Raw genomic sequence first — 14,868 nt, forward strand, 5'->3', positions numbered from 1 at the left:
TTTCAATGCGAAGGTAACAATTACAACATATTGTTAAATAACTCTATTTGCATTTCATTGTTTATTCGAGTGTAGAAATACTGCACATAAGAACATTTCTCCAATATAACATAAATACATTTAATTTCAAACCTTCAAAATAAAAGCACTGGATATTTTTCATACATTTCTTTAAGAAAAGGTGATCGTGTGTCTTTCAAGCCGTCAGGGCCTTTGATGTGGTGGGCGAATTCGGCCCGTGGGCCTTGTGTTTGACACCTGTGAGTTAGGGTGTTTTAAAACAATTAAACATGGATTTGTTCTAGCTTCGCTGCGTCACTTGACCCCCCGGTCATCAGAGCCGTGTTTGTCCTCGTGTGAGAGCTGTGTGGGCAGAAGTAAAAGGATCAGTCTCTAGTTTTAGTTTTTTCTTCCAATTAGGACGTAACTATTTGACGATTTGACCCCGGCCTTCGACCGCGTGACCTTTGTGTCGAGCTCCGCCCTTCAACGTAAATTGTAAAATCGTGTGTCCGTCAAAATTCTTTTTTTAAACTAATCAACCTCAGGAAATCACGAAGGACCTACCCACCTGACAGCAGTTTTTCGTTATCAAATCGTTTTTATATGTTTTTTTCTCATGAAGCTTGATCTGTAGTACGAAGTCATTTCTCACTCACATTCGATGACAGTGACAGAAAATTCTTCTGCCCAAAAAACGGTATGACACAATTTGGTTCTCGACCTTTTAGTGACATGAGTCTACTATTTTATCCACTACTTTTGTGAACCTAAGACTAAGAATTTTAATAAATTCAACGTTTAAGCTTTAGGGCCAAATTACCTCTTTCCAGTGTGCCTAAAGACAATGGGGCCTCGTTATATAGAGAGCTGAGATTGTTCCGCATGTTTTGATTCATAACACATGGGTGCGTATCAAATACAAGAAGCTTTTAAAGGGTGGATTTCAGGGAATTGTGTAAAATGGAGAAGAAGCCTTCGACCCCAGAGGGCAAACCGTGTGTCCGGAGCTGACCAATCATTTATCATGACAGTTAATAATAGTTAAAGATTTACTATCATCACAAATAAAAAAACACACTGGGAGAAGAGATAACTACAACCACAGCTGACAGAAGACAGCGTCAGTCAATCAGTCAACTTGACAAGGTAGGCAAATGTCTCATGATAATTGTATTTCTAGAATGTGTTTTAAAAATATATGTTCACAGTGGGGTGCAATACTTTGTAAACATATTTTTGCACATTATATATATCCATATACAGGACTGTCTCAGAAAATTAGAATATTGTGATAAAGTTCTTTATTTTCTGTAATGCAATTAAAAAAACAAAAATGTCATGCATTCTGGATTCATTACAAATCAACTGAAATATTGCAAGCCTTTTATTCTTTTAATATTGCTGATTATGGCTTACAGCTTAAGAAAACTCTAAAATCCTATCTCATAAAATGTGAATATTTCCTCAGACCAAGTTAAAAAAAAGATTTATAACAGCAAAACAAAATCAAACATTTGAAAATGTGTTTCCAGGTGTTTCGAGTTAATTAGACGATTCAAGTGATTTGTTTAATACCCTACTAGTATACTTTTTCATGATATTCTAATATTTAGAGATAGGATATTTGAGTTTTCTTAAGCTGTAAGCCATAATCAGCAATATTAAAAGAATAAAAGGCTTGCAATATTTCAGTTGATTTGTAATGAATCCAGAATGCATGACATTTTTGTTTTTTTAATTGCATTACAGAAAATAAAGAACTTTATCACAATATTCTAATTTTCTGAGACAGTCCTGTATATATATATATATATATATATATATATAAAATTTATGATTGAAAATAATCCTTTTCAAGATTTTTTAGAAAAGCAATTTCCTCAGACAATCTGACATATTTTTTTAAACACAATGATCATGTGCTTTGTATGTTTTGAGTTTTTTCTTCTCCATCTTCATTTTAAAGATGGAGGCAGTTGCTCGACCAGAACTTTTCGATTTCCATGGCGTCTGCATGACACACTTTTTTACAGACAATTGGGAGGATATTCAAAATTTTGAAGCCAGGCCAGATGATATACTTATTGTATCGTACCCCAAAGCCGGTGAGGTTACCGACATTACCGTTGCTTGGCACGGATCGTAACTTCTTATATCCTTTGGACATATTGTGTATTTCATCATCCATTGTATTTTCCTCCATGTCTCTTTTAGGAAGCACCTGGGTCTCCTACATCCTTGACCTGCTGTATTTCGGTCAGACACATCCAGAGCGCGAGACATCCATCCCTCTTTCTGTGAGGGTGGTCCTCTTGGAGATTGAATTCCCTTGGCTGTTCCCAGGTTCAGTTCATAACCACACACTCACCATACTTCATGGTTCTCAGGCATGCAAACACGTTCACGCCTCGGTGTTCACTCTTATCCGTTAGCATGAATCAGTAAACTGTCATGGTGCTGTTGTGTTGTAGAGCTTGTGTTCCAGGGAGTGGGCAATAACGTCATATAATCATGGTATTTCATTGTTGTAGTGTTTCCCACACAGTGTGATTCATCAACATGTGAACTCTCGCCATGTCCTCCAGGATCAAAGTCGACTCCACGCATCATCAAAGGCACGAAAATGATCAACCATCTCACCGTCTCTCCTCGAATCATCAAGACTCATCTTCCAGTCCAGTTTCTGCCAAAGTCCTTCTTCGAACAAAAGTGCAAGGTCACAAATACCGTTTAGATTTGATAGATGTATAATATCAAGAGTTGACAATTGTTCTCTTTTAACCACATTCTCTTGTCATGAGTTAAGATGAAAAGAATAGATGGATATACAGTATTTCTTACGATTTAAAGCCAAGTAGATCATTAAAACAACCCACTGATGCATTTTATACAGGATGTTTTTAATCATCAAATAATTGACCAAACATTCTTACAATCTTTATGTCTCTTTAACTGTTACGATCTTGACTTACTTTTACAGTTCAACTTAAGAATATAGAATTATTAATTATCTGAAGAATGAGAGATGACAATAAGAAACAGAGACATCCAACGCCTCCAGCTGCCAGTACAGCAGACTCGTGATCAATAAAAGTCATAGCATATCAAAAAAAGTAAGTCATAGAATGTCAAAAAAGTAAGGCATAGCATAGAATGTCAAAAAAGTAAGTCATAGAAATGTCAAATAAAAGTACAAATCATTGGATGTCAAAAAAAGTAAGTCATAGCATGTCAAAAAAGTAAAAGTCATCATATATGGCTGTCGGTCGCCGAGCGACAAAGACTGCTTTCAATGTGTTGTACTGCCCTACAGCCACTCTCTGTGCATCTCTCTGTCGCACAAGAGATGTCCACGAGTTGGTTTCAATTTCCCTTTTCTTCAGATTTCTCTTGATCGTGTCTTAATACCGGAGCCGAGGGCGGCCACGGCGTCTCACTCCAGACGGTAGCTGCGAGTAGAGAATCTGCCTCGGCAGATGGTCGGTTGGCATTCTCAGAAGGTGTCTTGTCCAGCGGAGAGTCTTTCTGATAAGGAGGTCTTCCATAGAAGTAAAAGTCATAGAATGTCAAAAAAGTAAAAATCATAGCATGTCAAAAAAAGTTTAAGTCATAGCATGCCAAAAAAAAGTAAGTCATAGCATGCCAAAAAAAGGTCATTTTATAAGTAGCTCGCGTGCTGAAAAAGTGTGAGCACCCCTGTCATAGAATGTCGAAAAAGTAAGTCATAGAATGTCAAAAAAGTAAAAGTCATAGCATGTGGGAAAAGTAAAAGTCATAGAATGTCAAAAAAGTAAAAGTCATAGCATGTGGGAAAAGTCAGTCAAAGAATGTCCAAAAAGTAAAAATCATAGCATGTCAAAAAAAGTAAAAGTCATAGAATGTCAAAAAAGTAAAAGTCATAGAATTTCAAAAAAAGTAAAAATCATAGCATGTCAAAAAAGTAAAAGTCATAGAATGTCAAAAAAGTAAAAGTCATAGAATTTCAAAAAAAGTAAAAGTCATAGCATGTCAAAAAAGTAAGTCATAGAATGTCAAAAAAGTAAAAGTCATAGCATATCAAAAAATTAAGTCATAGAATGTCAAAAAAGTAAAAGTCATAGCATGCCAAAAAAATAATAGTCATAGAATGTCAAAAAAGTAAAAGTCAGAGAATTTCAAAAAAAGTAAAAGTCATAGCATGTCAAAAAAGTAAGTCATAGAATGTCAAAAAAAACAAGTGACAGAATGTCAAAAAGGTAAGTCATAGCATGTCAAAAAAAATAAAAGTCATAGAATGTCAAAAAAGTAAAAGTCATAGCATGTCAAAAAAATTAAAAGTCATAGAATGTCAAAAAAGTAAAAGTCATAGAATGTCAAAAAAGTAAAAGTCGTAGCATGTCAAAAAAGTAGCCCTCTTCTGACCATGCGAGTGTGTTCTGCTTGTGTAGATCGTCTCCGTGGCCCGCAATGCAAAGGACAGCGTCGTGTCCTATTTCCATTTCGAACACATGATGCCGTTCTACCCGGAGCCGGGAGAGTGGGGCAGCTACCTCCAGAGATTCATGGACGCAAAGAGTACGTCGGACATATGCTCATAACTTAGCTCTGATTGAAGGTGCAGAGATTTGTGTCTTGATGTCTTGTTCCGTTATCTCAGTGAATTTCGGGTCCTGGTACGACCACGTGAAGGGCTGGTGGGAGAAGAAACAGACGCATCCCAACATCCATTACGTATTCTACGAAGACCTGGCGGAGGTAATCTCGATGTGTTTGTGGGTTGTGGGTACTTTTCCAAAAAGCTGCTTGAAGTGTTGGCAGTGTGATACTTCTCACGTCACCCCCTGAACACGTGTTTCTAGGATTGTGGACGGGAAATAGAAAAGCTGTGCTGCTTCCTTGGTTTGTCCCCTTCGCCCGAGGAGACGGAAAGGATTGCCCAGAAAGTGCATTTTGACGAGATGAAGAAGAACAACATGGTCAACCTTGTAATGTTCCTTGAGACAGACACGAATAAGACTTCCTTCATCAGGAAAGGTACAGCGGATAGAGATATGCAACACACACATGACACGACACACACTCAGCTCTTCATCTTGAGCTCGGAATACTCGTCTGATTGTCTTTGGTGCTGCAGGAAAGGTCGGTGACTGGAAGAATCACTTCACCGTGGCCCAGAGCGAGACGTTTGATGAGCACTACAAGCAGAAGATGAAGAATTGTCCACTGGAGTTTCATACTGAGGTCTAGAGGCGTGGCGGTGGATAGAGACACGGCGGGTTCAAAGGGTCCCGATGGTCACCAAGAGGTATCCATGTGAATCTTCCCCATGTAATTACTTACATTGTGACAATTCTTCTTAGATTTTTTTACTTTTGGTAAATTCAGGAGAAATCTAGAGATGCAAATAGACAAAGTAGTAAAATAAACACTTAAATGTGTATTTTTTAAGGTTTTTTTCTCGGCGCGTCTGAAAAAAAAGCAAACGATTCTACATGGATCAGTGCATGACTTGAAAAAAATAATAATCTCTGTTACTGATTTACCATGCGGATAAATAAACCGTCCATGTTTGACCTTCACCCTGCAGCAGGAAGTATGTTCAGGGTTTGTTCTCAGTCATCTGCTGAGGGGGAAAGGCTCTTCTTGCACACATGAGATCTGAGTTTGGAGACTTCCTGTATGATTTTGAGACATCACAACTCGTTTAGAGCCAAATGGAAAATATCTCATGTTACAACGACATGTTTCTCATGTTAGACTGAACAGGGGCGATGTTTCAGGATCACCTGATTCTAGTTCATTAATAGACTAAATGTGTTTTCTGTTGGCTTCTAATACCTTTGTCAGCATTTAATTCCCTCCCCAAAACAAAAAATAATTAAAGAAATTCCACAAACTGATGCATGTCATCATTCTTGGAGCAATACACAGTGGGTACGGAAAGTATTTAAACCCCATTAAAATGTTCACTCTTTGTTTCATTGCAGCCATTTGCTAAAATCAAAGAAGTTAATTGTATTTCTCATTAATGTCACTCAGCATTATCTTGACAGAAAAAAAACAGAAATGTAGACATTGTTTCAAAAATGAAATCTCACATGGTCCTACGCATTCAGAGCCTTTGCTCAGTGGTGAGTAGAAGCCGTTGGAGCTCGTACAGCCAGGAGTCTTCTTGGGAATGATGCAACACGTTGTTCACACCTGGATGTGGGGATGCTGCCATTCTTAATGCAGATCCTCTCCAGTTCCATCAGGTCGGATGGTGAACGTTGGTGGACCGCCGTGTTCAGGTCTCTCCAGAGATGCTCCACTGGGTTTCGGGCTCTGGCCGGGCCAGTCAAGATGGTCCAGAGTTGTTCTGAAGCCACTCCTTTGTCCTTTGAGCTGTGTGCTTAGGGTCATGGTCTTGTTGGAAGGTGAACCTTCGGCCCAGTCTGAGGTCCAGAGACTCTGGAAGAGCTTTTCTTCAGGATGTCTCTGCACTTGGCCGCATTCATCTTTCCTTCCATGGCAACCAGTCGTCCTGTCCCTGCAGCTGAAGACTCCGCCATAGCATGATGCAGCACCCCCCCGTTTCACTGTTGGGTTGTCTTGGGAGGTGAGGAGCAGGGCCTGGTTGTCTCCACACACACCGCTTAGAATTAACGCCGACAAGTTCAATCTTGGTCTCATCAGACCAGAGAATCGTATTCCTCATAGTCTGGGAGTCCTTCATGTGTTCTAAACTCTATGAGGCTTTCATCTGTCTCACTGAGGAGAGGCCTCCATCGGGCCCCTCCGCCATAGAGCCCCTCCCTGGTGGAGGGCTGCAGTGAGAGTTGACTTTGTGGAACGTTTCTCCCGACTGCATCTCTGGAGCTGGAGAGGAAATGGCGAAAATCGAATCAAGCAGACGACCTGCTCGCCTCTCAATGTCTTCTCTCCTCCTTCTCTGCCTCTATCTCTGCAGCCAAAAGCTCTTTTTAACAAACCAAAATTCATTCTTCTTTCTCTCACCCCAAAAACTCTTCTCTATCTTTTCCAACTCTCTTTGACCCCCCTGTCCCCCTCCTCCTTCCACCCTTCTGCCGAGCCACTTCGTCGACTACTTCACAAACGAGAGACGACATACGCTCCTCCTTCACTAATCCATCTTCTATCACTCCACCACCACCAACTTCTTCTTCATCCCCCTCTCTTTCCTCTTTCACCCCCCCTGTCTCCTAATCAAGTTCTTACCTTGGTAGCCTCTGCCCATTAATGTTCATTCTTTTATTTTTTATTTTCCCTTGCCTGAAAACCAATTCAATTCCACGTACATGCATACGCTCATACATATACATCTGCCCTCATCGATGGATTTTGCTCCTTTAAATTTAAAAAAAGCTCACACACACATGCACACACACACACACATCATTTATCAATACTCTGACTTTATGATGTTTTGTCCACTGTTTTGTCATCCTCTAGGTGTTATGTCTGTCTTGTCTTTTAATAATAATAAAAAAATACAAAATAAATAAAAAGATCTCCAACGCCACTTTAGATGTTTTACAAAACAACGTAATTATATTTTGTCGTCCTCTAGGTGTTATGTCTATGTATTGTCTTTTATCTTGTAATAACATAAGAAAAAAAAGAAAGAAATGTCCTTATTTTTCAAAGCACTGTTTTTATCAATGAAGATGACATTACATGAACCATAAACACTCTCTCTACATAGTTAATGTGTAGATGACTATTCTCTGGTGTGTCATGAAGTCTCTACAGAGGTGTGTAGAGGCCCATCTCCAGTGTTCTAGTGGTACTTTGTGTTATCGCCTTAGAAGACTAGCGGAGGGGTAGAAAACCCTTGAAAACCATTTTTATGTGAGCGCAGCTGAAAACAGTTCGATGTTTTACAAAGCAAACACGACGGCGATGTTTCAAATACATATTTATTCATCAACATCAAAAATAACATTATTTACATTGTTGCTTACACATCATATATTTGAAAGACGTTTTCCTCTTGGGTAGTAAAATACTTCAGGGCGACGGGTCGGCGTGATGGAGCGGACTCAGCCGGTCTCACGCGGCGCGGCGTTTACATACGGGACATTTAATACTCTCCGTAAGAATGGCGTGGAAAAGCAGCCGAGAGGCTTTGATCGTACACGGTTGTTGTTTGTGAAAGCTTCGGGGGGGAAACCACCGGAGGAGAGGAACCTCACCGTGACCTTTTGACCCGGCTGCACATGAACATACGAGGCGGCCGGACGCCGGCGGCACGCGGGCCTGGAAGGAAGAAGCGGTTGTCGGGACGACGGCGGTCAGACGCCGCGGAGAGTTTACGGAACACGAAAAACAGCACGGAACCCACCGAGGTCACGCACGGCACATCGGAACATCACAGAGCGTCGAGGGAGAGACGGACGGCGGCGGACGACCTCCAGACGACCTGCAGACGACCTCCAGATGACCTGCAGACGACCTCCAGACGACCTGCAGACGACCTCCAGACGACCTCCAGATGACCTCCAGACGACCTCCAGACGACCTGCAGACGACCTCCAGACGACCTGCAGACGACCTGCAGACGACCTCCAGACGACCTGCAGACGACCTCCAGACGACCTGCAGACGACCTCCAGACGACCTCCAGACGACCTGCAGACGACCTCCAGACGACCTCCAGACGACTTGCAGACGACCTCCAGACGACCTGCAGACGACCTCCAGACGACCTCCGGGGACCCGGCGACGTCTCGATGTGGAGTCGGGTTTCGTTTTTTTCCCACATGTTTGGGTGTGTGAGAGATATGTGTGTGTGTGTGTATGTCTGTGTGTGTGTGAGAGAGATATGCGTGTGTGTCTGTCTGTGTGTCTATGTGTCTGTATGTGTGTGTGTGTCTGTCTGTATGTGTGTGTCTGTGTGTGTGTGTCTGTGTGTGTGTGTGTGTGTCTGTGTGTGTGTCTGTGTGTGTGTCTGTGTGTGTGTCTGTGTGTGTGTCTGTGTATGTGTGTGTCTGTGTGTGTGTCTGTGTGTGTGTGTCTGTGTGTGTCTGTGTGTCTGTGTGTGTGTGTCTGTGTGTGTGTGTCTGTGTGTGTGTGTGTGTGTGTGTGTGTCTGTGTGTGTGTGTGTGTCTGTGTGTGTCTGTGTGTGTCTGTGTGTGTGTGTGTGTGTGTGTGTCTGTGTGTGTGTGTCTGTGTGTGTGTGTGTGTCTGTGTGTGTCTGTGTGTGTGTGTGTGTGTGTGTGTGTGTGTGTGTGTGTGTGTCTGTGTGTGTGTGCTTCATCTCTCAGCTCCTGCTCTCCTAAAGTCCTCTGAGTCGTGGTGAACGTGGCCGTCGGGGTCAAAGGTCAATGATCTCACTGCTGACGCTGCCAGAGTCGTCCCTGCGGCTGACCTCCAGGTAACTCCGCGACCCCGGCCTCCGCCTCCCGCCCCTCTCCGAGTCCGGCGTGATGAAGGGCCGTGTCGTCACGCCGTCCTCCTCCCCAGGTCCCCGAGGGCCGCAGCGAGGCGGGCAGGACGCCGAGGACGCCCGCCCGCCCAGCGGTGACCCTGGTGGGGGCGTCGCGAGCGGTCACCTGCCTGCTGGGCACGCTGCTGAGAATGCTGCCCCCTAGTGGCACGGAGGACTCCGTCGGGGCGTCGCTGCTCTCGGACAGCAGCTCGGGATCGCTGTTCCTGCGGCGCCACGGCCCCGGGCTGACCCCTGACCCCGGGGAGGGGGACCGCGAGGCCGGGTTCAGGGGACGGAACAGGCTTCCTCCTCCGAACAGGTGCTCCCTGTTCAGGGCCTCGTCGATGCTGCGGGTCAGGTCGATGGGAGACGGGGGCCGCAAGTCAAACTCGTACAGAGACAGCGACGTGTCCCCGTCCGGGTCCGGGCCGCCGCTCGCCGGGCGCCGCGGGGCCCGACCCAGAGCCTGCAGCCGCAGCAGGGAGCCGGTGGAGCCGTCGGACACGCCGCCGTGGTTCCGGCCCTGGTTGCTGTCTTTCAGGCCGGCCGGCTCGTGGTTCTGGTTCCTGATCAGACTCTTGCTGATGTCGGCTCCGGAGTGATCCTGACCGGCCCAGTTGTTAGGCACCTCGCCAGCTCCTCCTCCTCCTCCTCCTCCTCCTCCTACCACGCCATTACTGTCAGACTTTCGACAGGGCTTCCCCGTCAGGCTCTGGACTATCTTGGACCAGCAGGTGTGTCTCTGAGGGGATCCGGTGGGCTGTCCAGGGGAGGGCGGGGCCCCCGCCGCTCTGCCGTCCGGTCCAGCTTCCTCCCCGACGTGGCCCCCCGGAGGCCTCCAGAACACCCAGGAGCCCAGGAGTAGAAGGCAGAACCCCCAGGCCAGCTCCAGGAGGCGGGCCCAGAAGTGCACCAGCCACCAGCCCCAGGTGAAGCGCGTCCAGCTGCCCAGCAGCCCGTAGAGCCACAGGGTGGCGTGCAGGTGCAGCCCGCAGCACACGCCCCCCAGCACCGCGCACGCCGCCAGCACCCGGCCCAGCATCAGCCCCGTCCTCCGGCCGCCCGCCCGCGCCGTCCCGCCGGAGTCCTCGGCCGCTCCCCGCCGTATCCGTGGAAAGGCGTAGCAGAGGAAGCCGAGGCAGAGCGCCAGGCCCCAGCACAGCGACAGCACCTGCAGGGTGACGGGCACCACGGGGGACAGCGCCGGCGAGAGCAGGTCGGCCGCCAGCAGCAGCGTGCACTGCAGCACGGCCAACACGGCCACCAGCGGGGGGCGCTCCAGGGGGGGGGGCGGCACGCCGACGACCCCCGCCGCCCTCAGGGCCAGCAGGGCCAGGGCGGCCTGCGTCCACACCAGCAGGTGCAGCGGCAGGTTGTAGAGGGCGGTCACCGCGGGGCGGGGGAGGAGCCGCCGGGCGCCGTAGGGGTCGATCAGAAAGAGGGCGGCCCTGAGGCCGGCGGCCAGGAGCAGCAGCGCGTTGGCGAGGGCGAGCGCCCCCCGGTGGGGGCGGCCGGCCCCCGGGGACAGCGCGAGGCCGAGGGCGGCGCCGGCAAACAGCAGCAGGAAGAGGCTCGCCGAGCCGTACACGTGAAGCTCCCAGGCGAACGCCAGCGTCCGGCTCAGATCGCCCCAGGAGAGGAGCGTCCCGTTGGGGGGGGGCGGGGCGCAGGGAGAGGGGGCGGGGTCAGACGTGGAGTCGGGGGCTTGGTGGGGGCGCCCCAGGAGGACGGAGCGGTTCCCGGGGCTCGGCCTCGATTGGGTGACGGGGACGACGGAGGAGGCGCCTACAGAGAAGAGAAGCAGAGTTTTTAAATATACACTACCGTTAAAAAGTTTGTAGTCACGTAGAAATGTCCTGATTTTGTCCTTATTGATTCGTTAATTCATCTTAATTCTTTTTAAAAAATAAAAAATTCCTTGCCTGGAAACAAATTCAATTCCACATACGTTCGACACATACATCTGCCTTCATCCATGTATTTGGTTTCTTTAAATAAAAAATGTAATAAAATATATATATTTTTTTTATTTAAAAAAAGCTCACACATGTACTCATTACTTTTTATTTCTTTTTTCTTTTTCTCAATACTCTGACTTTATGATGTTTCGTCATTCTCTAGGTCTTATATCTATGTCTTGTCTTTTGTCTTATAATAATAAAATAATAATAAATAAAAAAAAAAGAAGAAATGTGCTTATTTTTCAAAGCTCTGTTTTTATCAATGAAGATAACATTAAATGAATGATAAATCCTCTCTCTACATAGTAATTGTGTAGATGACTATTCTCTGGTGTTTAATGAAGTCTCTACAGAGGTGTGTAGAGGCCCATCTCCAGTGTTCTGATGGTACATTGTGTTATCGCCTTAGAAGACTAGCGGAGGGGTAGAAAACCCTTGAAAACCCTTATTATGTGAGCGCAGCTGAAAACAGTTATGCTGCTGAGAGAAGCTCTAAAACTGGCCTTCCTTTGAGCCACAAGAAGAACAACATTAATATTTACAATAAAATCATTATTTATAACCTCGTCAATGGCTTGACTATATTTAATATTCATTTTGAAATTAATTTGATAAATAAAAGTGAGAGTTTTCATTTAAAACACCAAAGAGTGACTCCTAACTCTTGACGGTCGTGTATGTAGAAAACTAAATGTTAAAAGTTAAGAAGGTCTCTAAAGCTGCAGTGCTTCTTCTGTCCACTAGAGTAGAAATATAAGAACTCAACGTACAGACGTCTTTATTCTTCCTGTGTGATGTTATTAAACATTTAAATATGATTTGAGGCCCGTTACGTTCAAGAATTCAAAATGTCGCTGAATGGAAAAACTGAAAAGTGTTCATGTGGATTATTATTATTATTATGATAAAGTTACGGTGTCACGGAGAAGCCCTGATGTGTTACGCAATACATACCTTCACCTTATGGACAACACTACACAGAGACACACACACACACACACACAGACAAACACACAAACACACAGACTCACACAGACAAACACACACTCACACAGAGACACGCACACACACAGAGACACACACACAGACACGCACACACAAACACACACACAGAGACACACACCCACACATACAACCACGTTTTCACTTTCAGACCCCCCCCCCCTCCCCCCAGACACGTTCCAGATGTGCCGGTCGCAGCTGGATGCGCTTCTCTTCCACTCTGGACTTTTCTCTTTTATCAAACTGCTGACGCGACGATCAGAAAACACGAAGACAAACGAGATGACGTCATCCAATCAGACTCCCGTTGGTCTGATTGGTCGAGAGCCAGGAGAACCAATGGACGCCTGGTTTGATCCCATTGGGTGGACTGATCCCGACTCTGTGCCGCCAGCGCCCCCTAGTGGCACTGTGAAGGAATTACGACTCTTAAAAATAACATGTAAGCTTTGTTCAAAAATAATAAATATACTTATTTAGGCTTACAGGGTATCAGCAATTGTCATAAAAATGGCAATAATAAGACTATTAGGCAATAATAAGACTATTAGGTAATAAGACTATTAGGCAATAATAAGACTATTAGGCAATAATAAGACTATTAGGAAATAATAAGACGATTAGGCAATAATAAGACTATTAGGAAATAATAAGACTATTAGGCACTAATAAGACTATTAGGCAATAATAAGACTATTAGGAAATAATAAGACTATTAGGAAATAATAAGACTATTAGGTAATAATAAGACTATTAGACAATAATAAGACTATTAGGTAATAATAAGACTATTAGACAATAATAAGACTATTAGACAATAATAAGACTATTAGACAATAATAAGACTATTAGATAATAATAAGACTATTAGGAAATAATAAGACTATTAGGTAATAATAAGACTATTAGACAATAATAAGACTATTAGACAATAATAAGACTATTAGACAATAATAAGACTATTAGATAATAATAAGACTATTAGGAAATAATAAGACTATTAGGAAATAATAAGACTATTAGGTAATAATAAGACTATTAGACAATAATAAGACTATTAGACAATAATAAGACTATTAGATAATAATAAGACTATTAGACAATAATAAGACTATTAGGCCTACTACCAACTATTCATCACTCATTCATTGAATGTGTTGTAACTCTAATGATTCCTTCTGGTCACATGACCTCTGTCCATCCTGCAGAGGGGTCCTCCTCCGTTTCCTCACATGTTTCCCTGTGAAATGGTTCTCTCTGTTTCTTGGGAGTTGTTCCTGATCCGATGTGAGGTCAAAGGTCAAAGGTCAGGGACGTCTATGTGTCCAGATGTAAAGCCCTCTGAGGCAAATGTGTAATATGTGAAATATATGCTATACAAAATAAACCGAATTGAATATATATATATATATATATATATATATATATATATATAAATATAAATAAATATATATAAATTCAGGGATAAAATATCCTCCTCAATGGCCGCTCCATGGTTGTTGGACTTTGACCTTTCAACGAGTTTAAAGTCGTGAATCCTCCGCTCTGCCGTTCTGGCTCAAGCGTTTCCTCTTCTCCATTCCCCCGTTCTTCCTCCTCCCTTCATCTGGTTCTCATCACGTCTCCCTCCTCTGAGCTGCCGACCGTCTCCTCCTCAGACGCCACTTTCCTCTCGCGGATCTTTTGGCATGAATCCCCCCCCCCCCTGTGTCTCCCCCACACAACTACCGCCACACTTTCCCATGGAAAACGTTGCTCTGCTCCCCCCCACACACAGAGACACACACACAGAAACACACACACAGAGACACACACACAGAGACACACACAGAGACACACAGAGACACACACACAGAGACACACACACAGAGACACACACACAGAGACACACACACACAGAGACACACACACAGAAACACACACACAGAAACACACACACAGAGACACACACACAGAAACACACACACAGAAACACACACACAGAGACACACACACAGAGACACACACACAGAAACACACACACAGAGACACACACAGAGACACACACAGAGACACACACACAGAGACACACACACAGTGACACACACACAGAGACACACACACAGAGACACACACAGAGACACACACACAGAGACACACACAGAGACACACAGAGACACACACACAGAGACACACACAGAGACACACACACAGAGACACACACAGAGACACACACACAAACACACACACAGAGACACACACACAGAGACACACACACAGAGACACACACAGAGACACACACAGAAACACACACAGACACACACACAGAGACACACACACAGACACACGTTTCACTTTCAGACCCTCACACATACACACTTCTTTATTGACATAAAGGTTGTACTCCCCGCCCCCCCCCCCCCCCCACACACACACACACACACACACTCCTTTGAAGCCTTTTACAGATTCTTCCCGTAAAACAGATTCCAGCTGCACAAATAATGACATTAT

At 44.8% G+C, this 14,868-nt stretch overlaps 2 protein-coding genes and 1 long non-coding RNA gene across 4 annotated transcripts in view; 1 reads left to right on the forward strand and 2 right to left on the reverse strand.

Annotated features, from left to right (window-relative positions):
* The first annotated feature begins 232 nt into the window (after positions 1-232).
* LOC130199899 (cytosolic sulfotransferase 3-like) lies at positions 233-5,882 on the forward strand. Of its 2 annotated transcripts, none has more exons than XM_056423747.1 (8): positions 233-1,149; positions 1,970-2,108; positions 2,218-2,346; positions 2,535-2,719; positions 4,431-4,557; positions 4,640-4,737; positions 4,842-5,016; positions 5,117-5,882. In XM_056423747.1, the coding sequence occupies exons 2-8, from the start codon at positions 1,970-1,972 to the stop codon at positions 5,227-5,229; spliced, it is 966 nt and encodes a 321-aa protein (XP_056279722.1). In that variant the 5' UTR covers positions 233-1,149; the 3' UTR covers positions 5,230-5,882. The 2 variants fall into 2 exon arrangements, with proteins under 2 accessions (XP_056279722.1, XP_056279723.1); XM_056423748.1 differs by having other exon boundaries at positions 2,589-2,719.
* Positions 5,883-7,883: 2,001 nt separating this feature from the next.
* LOC130199909 (uncharacterized) lies at positions 7,884-8,914 on the reverse strand. The gene is made up of 2 exons (XR_008832913.1): positions 8,658-8,914; positions 7,884-8,602 (listed from the first exon to the last, which is right to left on the reverse strand). It is a non-coding gene; the product is annotated as an uncharacterized LOC130199909 (long non-coding RNA).
* A 255-nt stretch (positions 8,915-9,169) lies between these two features.
* Positions 9,170-14,868, reverse strand: part of LOC130199906 (proline-rich transmembrane protein 3) — a 13,041-nt gene continuing 7,342 nt past the window's right edge. Inside the window, 3 exon segments of the mRNA XM_056423759.1 lie at positions 9,170-9,489; positions 9,492-9,518; positions 9,521-11,197. Coding sequence (XP_056279734.1) covers positions 9,299-9,489; positions 9,492-9,518; positions 9,521-11,197 — 1,895 coding nt within the window. The 3' untranslated portion in view covers positions 9,170-9,298.

The sequence above is a fragment of the Pseudoliparis swirei genome, chromosome 9, assembly GCF_029220125.1.
Source record: "Pseudoliparis swirei isolate HS2019 ecotype Mariana Trench chromosome 9, NWPU_hadal_v1, whole genome shotgun sequence".
Lineage (NCBI taxonomy): Eukaryota > Metazoa > Chordata > Actinopteri > Perciformes > Liparidae > Pseudoliparis > Pseudoliparis swirei.